The 9669-nt window shown below is 40.9% G+C and overlaps 1 protein-coding gene across 1 annotated transcript in view; it reads right to left on the reverse strand.

Moving 5' to 3' along the window:
* The window catches only part of ctnnd2b (catenin (cadherin-associated protein), delta 2b), a 167659-nt gene that overhangs the window by 65495 nt on the left and 92495 nt on the right, over positions 1-9669 (reverse strand). The window contains exons 6-9 of the mRNA XM_034138140.1: positions 3724-3875; positions 3232-3393; positions 1498-1643; positions 223-470 (exon numbers count right to left, since the gene is read on the reverse strand). Coding sequence (XP_033994031.1) covers positions 223-470; positions 1498-1643; positions 3232-3393; positions 3724-3875 — 708 coding nt within the window. The remainder of the gene's footprint in view (positions 1-222; positions 471-1497; positions 1644-3231; positions 3394-3723; positions 3876-9669) is intronic.

A 9669-nucleotide genomic window follows, 5' to 3' on the forward strand; every position in this document is an offset into this window, starting at 1 on the left:
AACAAAGGTTTTTAAAATAACAAATCCAAAAGGTATTTGGTTATTAATTAAGAAGCTTATTTCATGTCACTAATGTAATGCTGTTACTTTAAGGCAGGTGAGTAGAAGGCTATCTACATATATTTCAATTACTTTTGAATTGGACAAGTTCTAAAAATGGATATATGACAAATGGATTTCACACATCCACACATAAGAGAGTAATCATTTAATTGTCCTGACCTCTACCTGCCAGGCTACCAGGCCTTTGCAGGGTTGCGTTGGCGTACAGCTCGTGGGAAATCTTGTAGCCGTCTGGTCCGATGTGATGCAGCATGCGCTTGGTGGGTGACAGGGTGGCGTAGCTGCCCACCACTGAGCTGAGCTGGTGGATGGGCGACGAGCTGTGGTTCCCTGGGGAGGCTGTCATGGGGAGGGGGGAGGAGGAGCCAGCGGCACCCGATGCTACCATGTTGATGGGTGATGAAGTGCTGCAGGAGGAGAAAATGAAATGAATTTGTCTAAGGCAAAAAGGGGAACTCAAAATCTATGTACTTGTTGAAGGGAGATTTATTCGACCTGTGAAAACTGTCGTAGGCTATAATGTATTTTGCAGTTCTAAACTTTGTCAAACCAGAGAAAGTAAAATGCTTTGGGCTTGAAGAGTATTTTTAACAGAAAGCATGCATTTATCTTTAATCTTCTTAAAGCGAAATTAATTCAACTCAAAAGGCAGCCTGTCATTCAATGGTTTGTATCTTTGAAAATGTTGGCATCTCTACAATATTCAAATGTGTGGGTTTGAACAACATTTTACGAGACAGCAGTTACACTGCACAGTGAACACACTGGATGTATTCTCCAATGTAAAGATTGCCATTCAGGAGCTTTGTCCAAGATGTATGTGTTGTAAGTTTCGCCTAGACTCCAGTAGCGTGGACAAGTTACAGAACATACTATTTTTAAAAGATTTTTAAGTCGACATGTAGAAACGTTATTGCCCAATGCATTCAGTCAAATTCCAAGGCTATACAAATATATTGTTACACATATTTAACCAGATTAAGACTTTATTTTAGACATTTAACCATGTTTTTACTATATTTAGAATAACATTTGCAATACATCTGTAGTAATGCTCATTGCAGCACTACTTCAATTGGTTTCGACCCATCTTCATATGGACGGCATGTTAAAGTTCAATTTGAAAATTCCCTAAGTACTAGCGTACTGCTAGTCCAACATGAAAAATACAAGCTGGACGTTTCTTGTAAAACAGACTAAAAGCTTTAATTAAATTCAAAAGGATTTTATCAATCCCCTTAGGGGCAATTAGCTGCGTTTAGCTTTAGAGTTTTTCAAAGCCAGAAATCTCGGCACCAGGTGAAGTAATTGCTGAGTTATTGATCAGAAGATATATTCATTTGTGCTTAGGGTCCAATAACAAAGTCTTACGTAATGGTCTGCTATTAAAGAGCACTTATTAAATCAACCGGTCAGACAGAAGTAGAAACCAACCTGTAGGACTTGGCGAGCCGGTTTGGGGACTGTTTGGGTGAGGACACCCTCTGTAGCGTGGCGTAACTGGGCATGTCGGAGGATGCTGATCCCAGGCGCTGCAGCTTGGTGGGGGATCCCACCGCCTGTAGAGGGGAGCTCACACGCTGACATAGAGGAGGTGTACATCATTAAAGAGCAATGTCACTCACTTTAAATATTCATTTACTCTCCTTGTTCATATCATTATTTTCAGAGGGATGAACATCTCCCCCCGGAGCTGGAAAACCAGAGAGCAGAGACTCTAATCTGAGATAACATCCTGATGAAGAGGATTGGAGTCATCAGACCAAACATGAAGGGACGACTCTGAACTTTTATAACCAAATGAGCACGGAATCTGATTGCGAGCAATGGGCCGCCAAATGAAGCTCCTTAGAATTCTTAACGTACATTTATATTTTATTCCAATTGGGGGAAATCCATTGATGAAATATGTGCAAGGTGGTGCAGTTAAAAACCTAAAAGGTACAATTTTAAGTGCTACATTGATTTTTAGATGGTCAAGACATGCTGAAGTGGGGATGCTTAGTAAAAAAAAAGTGCCGGTAAATCTGCTGAAATTAATTCAAATACACTTTGTGTTCTTAAAACCTCCAAACTCTCCGCCTGGAGGTAATCGCAGTGCATTCAAGTGTAAATCATCACTGAAGAGACTAGGATGTATTGCAGGTTTGGTTCATTGTTGCTGTACTGCTGACCGATTTAAGAATAACTACTAGAGATCTCATAAACCCATTCCACTAATTGCAAGAAATATGCAGGATAAGCCATTTTTTCAATGTTACCACAAAAGCAGTATTGTTGCTTACATTTCGGCACAGTTTGGCTACCACAGCATATACCACTGAGGTACCACCATGTCTTCACTCATCTGTTACACATTTAACACTTTGTTGGTGAAGCAGTTTGCAGAACATGAAACAGGGGGTGAAATGTTCTGCAAATCATGACTAATATGTCTGAGGGCAACATCGATCTATTACTGAAAGCTTGTAATGTATTTTTTCTTACATAAAAGGTGACCTTGTAGTATTTTTGAAAATATAAGCCACCAAAACTAAATTAAAAGGACTGTGCCTTGGATTAGATTTACCAGCTCCAACACTTTTTCTCTATAACGGACCATCTACTTTCCCTGGCATTCATGATTTATTTCATTAAAGAGTTACCGAGGATAAATGAAGCAAGCACTCCAAGCTCACTGACTTTCTAACAGACAGTTAGCAAGCTAATTACGTAGCTCAGTCCCAGCTCACAGTTAGGGCGACACAAATGTAAATCCTGGTGTATCTGAAACTTGGTGTTGATCTAACACAATGTGTAAAAGTGTCTCAGACCACTACTTCAGCTAAATGTAGTTATCTGGCTTTAACCAACAGTGTGTGCTAATACAAAGACATTACTTCCACTTCTCCAATGTATCTCTAAGCTCTGCGGAAAGTTGTGTTTTTAGCAATTCATTGGTGATTCGGCACACTGAGCACACAGATTGACAGCAGAGAAAGATATGGCAAGACAAACATTCAAAAGCCTTTTCTCATGGTAACTCTAAAATCATTGGTTTCACTCCGTTACAGCAGGGTTATAGTAGTGTTAAGTTTCAAGGATTCCACCAATAGGGGTCTCTGAGCAATGGTTAAACCATATATAACAATTCAGACGCATTACAGTAATCTAGTCAGATATTTGTACCTGTGCGGGCAAAGTGGCACAGGAGTAATACATGGGTGGTCCGCCAGGTGAAGATCCATCAGCGGGCATGTGGAAGGCGCTGCCATGGGCAAATGAGTCTCTCTGTGACTGGGAGGGAGAGTCAGTTCCCACTAAGTGGGCAGCTGCACGGCTGGATGTCACCTAGAGAGGACAAGAGTGTGGAGAAAGATGAGAAACGGGAGGAAGATAAGGGTTCAGTCAGCGAGTGTGGAGGACAAAATGTAAAGGAGGTAAGAAGGGTAGAGAAATAAATCAGGAGAATGGGCAAAGAGAGCACAAAGAGGTGTGGGTAGAGCAAAAGATAGAGACATGAAGAAGAGGAGAAAGTGTGAATGGAGAGAGGAAGGATATAGAAGCGTGGAGAGGAGGGAAATAAATGAGGGAAGTAGGAACATTTAAAATGGAGAGAAAATACACAAAGGAATACATGTCTTTTTGATATGTGTAAAAAAAATAGGTGTACGTGTGTACCTGGTTGTAGCTGTGAACAGCCCCTCCAATCTGCCCGCCACGGCCCATGACCGATTCCCCAAGTGCAAGACCGTGGTTACTATGGTAACCAGCTGCTGCATAGGCATCCTGGTGGTTGAGCTGCAAAGCGCTTTGGGACAGAAGTCCTTGTCCTAATGATGAAAAGAACAGGAAGAGAAGAATCAATATCAATCAGAGTTTAAAGGGGTTTTGATTTGGGGTAGGAGGTTAAATTAGGTAATGTCATGGTTTGAGACCCCATTTACACGGGAACACAAACGCAAACGAAACGCAAACAAACCGAATACGATATCAAAAAAGTATTCCGTTCACACGAGACTGCTCGAAAGTGCTGGAGACACTGTAGTATATATGCCGGGCCTGTAAGTGGCGCTGTACTTCCGCACGAGACCGCTCGAAAGCGCTGTAGTACACAAAATACACCAAAAGCAGCGAAGAAGACCCCCCCAGGCCATGGTTGCCTGGTTGCCCTTCTGTTTATTCTCCGCGGTGGATTTAGCAACATGTAGTTCATGTAGTTCTCTATGTCCACTAACCTCTGTAGCATGGTCAGTAGCAGTAGCAGTAGCTACTGACAGTAGCTACTGACCATGCTACAGCAGTGAGCAGCAGAGGTGGGGAGAGGCGGGGCTAGGGCTTCATCGTTATCAGGAAATTATCGTATAGGACGTACACACGGAGCCGCTTGGCCCCCCAGAGCGTTCCGTCTGCAGATCTATCCACCTTGGGACCCGTTATCGTTTTAGGGGTCCGTTTCCGCGTTTCCGTTTCCGCGTTTCCGTTACGGCCTCGTGTGAACGAACGGGCTATACGAAAGAGAAAAGTAGCGGATACAACCGTTTTCGTTCCCGTGTAAACAGCACATGAAACACAGTTTATTTCAAAATCCACCTTAAGAAGCATTTGTTTGGACACATTCTCCTTTTGTAACAGTTGTGTGAAGCTTCTTTCTGTCCATGGCCCTCAATGTTATTGTATCCCAGTTTTCATCCCACGTGTTACAAAATGTGGTAATTAATGTGAATCCAACAAATATAACGCCTCAGTTTGCAACAGACCTTGAACAGTAGCTAAGAATATAAAAGGCGACTGAATGCTGTCATAGAATAAAATAGAAGGCCTTGTCCTCTTTTATGAGACACATATTTGCTTTTTACCCGCTCTGTTATTCTAGCCTCTCTTCACTCTTTTCTATTCATGCTCTGTAAATCACACTCGGAACCTGACCTCCATTTGAAACACTCCTGCTCTGTCTTCCTTTTTTCACTTTCTGCCTCTATCACTTCCTTTACCGCTCTCTATTCTCCGTCTTTCTCTATCTCCACTCCATATTTTTCTCAATAATTCAGCAGGAGAGTCACATTAATAATCTTGCACAAACTAACTCATCCATGTGTTGAAATCCTTTCTAATAATTTCTCTTTGAAGAAGGTAATTTATGCCCTTTTAAATATAAATGTTAAAAGTGGTTTGATAAAAAAAAACATTTGTATAGTAATACAAAATATTTGCATTTCAAGATATGTTTCTTTCCCCTTGAGTAGAGCCTTTACTAATCTCTTTTTCTGACTTAAGCGAATTACTTTCAATGGATTCACTGTAATTAATGATGCAGTGAATCATATTAATCTATGATTGGTCATGGTCCAAAATCTAGTATGTCTCTTGGACAATAATGTATGACAGTGACCTTCACAAAACTTAAACATACTGTGTAATTCAATCGCGCAAACCATTGGCTATTGGTCTGATTTAGCCATTTCAGTAGTAAGATGTAGCCAACAGGATTTCTGATTACCAGCTTGGTCTCAGTCTCCAAGTGTCCAACAGACATTTGGTCACTGCCTTCGGTGTGTGATATTGACTCAATTTAGTATCTGTATGAGAAGCATCAGGCTTCAAGTAACTACAATGTGGCAGCAATATTATTGGGTTGGTTGGTTGGGTCAAACAAACACAGGACTATGACCCACTGTAGATGTAGCTGTTTTTGTCCCGTGTGGAACCAAATGTCATTCGAGCCATTTTACTCAAAGTTATTAATACATTCTGATTATTTCGACCCAAACTAAAACATTTTACTTAACCCAGGTAAGGAGTTTCGTTTGGTTTCACTGTGATAATTACTATAATGGATTACCAGGATTTGACGCGTAGGGCTACCCAAATTGTCAACACATGTACCCTAGAGGTCCAGACCAAGAATAACGATTACCTTGTCCGAATTGTTCTCGGTCATTGCATTCGGAAACATTGACAAGTTGAGACGCAAACATTTTGTCGGTGGAGATAAGCGATAACTTCGACTACATTGATTCACAAGTAGCTAGTATACATTTAGGTTATGTGTTTGCTACAGAAAAAACTAATCTAAACATCCATCATTGGACAATAGCGAGATTGCATTTCTGCCAAAACGTTCTGTCTCTCCTCTGCCACACTGACTGTTTACTTGCAATACCAATATTAAACATCCAGTACGCCAATTTCCTACCTCCACTTCATATTACATAGAGATATAAAGCAGGCTTTTGGGTAAGGATGAAAGAAAGTAAAAGATTCCTTAAGAGGTACATTAATCTTTTCCATTTTCTCATTTTCTGAAACATTACCAACCAACCTGGCTCATTACACAGCTTCTACACGTTGCAATGTCGTGTTTGAATTCAAGTGTGAGAATCACTGACACTAACCTCACTGATGAGCTGCTTTTTATTAACAAATCTTTATACCCACATTCAGGCTTTCCTCCAACATCTACCAGAGATCAGTCGGCCAGACTCCAGCTGGACAAACCTACAGTGAGCTGGTCAGCCTTCAAATCAGTCACTATGTCAACGGTTACTTTTAGACTGATCAAAAGTCACACTTGCCTCAGGAGTATTAGCTTTAATGTCTGAAAAGGGATGTGATTAGTTTTCTCTGGGTGCACAGTTTTCAGTTTCTCATCATGTATGTCGCTGTTACTGATTCACAGTAGCTTCACAGATGAGGCTGACTATGATGACACATGTGCAAACACATAGCCAATAGCAAAAAAGCATAAAGTGACAAAACGCTTCATTGCTAATTTCACACGCAGCCACATTCTTGTTTCCGAGGCATTTGCAGTCTGGTGATTTGTACACGGATCATTTAATTACTTGCGTCAACATGCAAACAGGCAATTGCTGTGACACATTACACAAGCATGCATGTTTGTGTTATTTGTCAGAGCATGCTATGTGATTACAGCACATTCATGGAACACATGACGAAGCATTCACACAATGTTTTTTAGACAGTGAGTTTTTAGCGTTGCCTAGATCGTCCCTAAAATTTGAAGTGAGCTAAATTGAATCACTTGAGGTGGACAGGCGGGTCGAACTTCTCCCATCCCTCTTATTGAGATCCTGTAAAAGGTTTGATGCACCTTTGATTAATTCACTAATGGTGATGATAGCATTGATATGCCTCATCTACACATGTAATTACAGAAACAAAATGTCCCTCAGTATAACATTAGTGTACTTCAGCAACTTTCAAAACGTCTACATCTGTTTGCCTTTCTGTCAAACAACTTACAACGTTAACTTTACAGCCTTACATCAGTTCTTAAATAGGACTATAAATTCCTCGCGCTCAGTATTTGTTCTCTCAAAGGAGTTCTTGAGCTGTCCTCCATCAACAGTGGCTGTCCCTTTAATCTCCACTGTATCCCTTTTTTTGCCAGCATTCCAAGAATCAAACATTGTACGAGACGAGCTGAAACAGTCCGTGTTTTTGCGATGATTAAATAAGAAAGAATGAAAAATCATAGTGGGCCGGCGGTCAATATCAACTGCATTGGAGAGATAAAGTCAGCAGCTAACAGCAAATGGAGTCACTCTGGATAAGGGCGTTGGAAAACAAAGCTCGACCAAAGTGAAAAGTCCATTAAAAGTACAGCAAATGGATCCTGTAGGCAGTGAAGCTGGTGATTTTGCATTATTTAAAATGTGATATTAAGCCAAGGGGTGCTGGTTGCGTTTACTAGGTCAATGCCTCTTTGTCTGATATATGTTCGTCTTGGGTACATGGGTGAACACAAAGCCATAATGCAGTGGAGGAATTTGTAGTCCACACCTTTTTTCAGATGGATTCACATGCACACAAACCCAGATGTGTGCACAAAGCCAGAGGATGTTTTCCACCGTTTTTGTTTGCCACTTTAGGTGTGTTTCATGTGGGTACTGGGGCCTTAAGGGAGTGAAGCGGCCTCATAAATACATGATCACTCAGATGGCAGAAACACTGAAGGCTTCACTGAATCCATCTGAGGTGGAAGAGTGAGGAAATGTGTGTGTATGTGTAGAAAGAGCTGTATTAGTGTATTGGAAGGAAAGTAATGGGGTGCCATAAGAGGGTCTCTGCCTGCGCATTTAAATATCTGTTCAAACGTCAGTGAACACATACACACACTGTATATCGCTCATTCCTTCACCGTGAATGCATGCATAGACACACGTCACATCTGCATATATATCTGCATGCATGCAGTTCTGGATGGCCTAACGCTGATAGACCTGCATTAATCTGCTCTTCTGCCATTACATACCCCCCCTCCCCAACCCTGCCACACACACACAAACACACACTTAAAGTTGTTGAGTGGCTTTTTTGCTGCATCGTGACCAGCGTTCTCTATTGACACATTTTAATATTTCATCAGTAGCTATTTTTAGATACGGCATTGGAGCATTCTGTTACACACACACACACACACACACACACACACACACACACACACACACACACACACACACACACACACACACACACACACACACACACACACACACACACACACACACACACACACACACACACACACAAAAGGGCATGCTCAGTCCCAAATAGCTGCATGCAACATAGTCCCATACACACAGATTAACATGCACACTGGAGAGCATCACCAGCGTGAAGTCATGAAGGCACTCTGTTGCAGTGTCGCACTAATCTGCTCAGCAGCTTGAGTGAAGAAGTGGATGCTGCTGCTGCTGGTGTGTGTTGTGTGGTGTGTGCTTTTAGGTGTGTGTAGGTATCTTGTTATACATGCTTTAAGCCTTCTTTTTATGCTTATCTGCTTATAACTGTACATTAAGTACGTAGCAAGTGTGCCAAATGCATTTTTTACCTGACCGTTTGACAGGTTTAGACCTACAACTCAACATTGACAGTAATCTTAGCTAATGCTGATAGATTATGGTCCAACCCAGTCTCACGGCATTTCGTGTTATAGTCACGAAATGTAATCTATTGATTCGTGCTCACCAACATGATTTTTTTTCGTTTCACCCAGAACGATTTTAAAAGCAATGTAAATAATAACAAATTAGAAGGAAAAAAAGATTTAAAAAATACAGATTTCAGTATTCTGAGGCTCTGAGCCCCATTTATTTTCCTCACGGACGGCAAAAAAAGTCAGACATTATACAATTTAAAATAAAAACAATAATCGTGGCTTGATATTGAGTAAGACATTTTTTTTATGAACCACACAGCTGCCGGTCTTCCAAGACCTGACCGGACAAAAAGACGTGGTGCAGGCACGAAACATACTACCAATAAAAATACATTGCTTTTAAAATCGTTCTGTGTGACACGAGAAAAATGGAAAAATTGTGTTGGTGAACACGAATCAACAGATTACATTTATTTCGTGACTTTAACACGAAATGCCATGAGACTGGGTTGTATGGTCACATTGATCATTACGCACCAATAGATCCTTGATTTCAGACAAAAACAAGCTTCCTTATTCTAACCTGCAACTGTAATTTCTTCCAGCTTAATGACAACATTCACTAACAGATGTTATCAGCTTTAGCTAGCTAGTTGATCAAGCTAACGTTAGCACCATTAGTTTTTTTAAAGAGTGGTCTCCTGGTGACTTTTTAATCATTC

The sequence above is a fragment of the Trematomus bernacchii genome, unplaced genomic scaffold (genome assembly GCF_902827165.1).
Source record: "Trematomus bernacchii unplaced genomic scaffold, fTreBer1.1, whole genome shotgun sequence".
In the NCBI taxonomy this organism is placed as follows: Eukaryota; Metazoa; Chordata; class Actinopteri; order Perciformes; family Nototheniidae; genus Trematomus; species Trematomus bernacchii.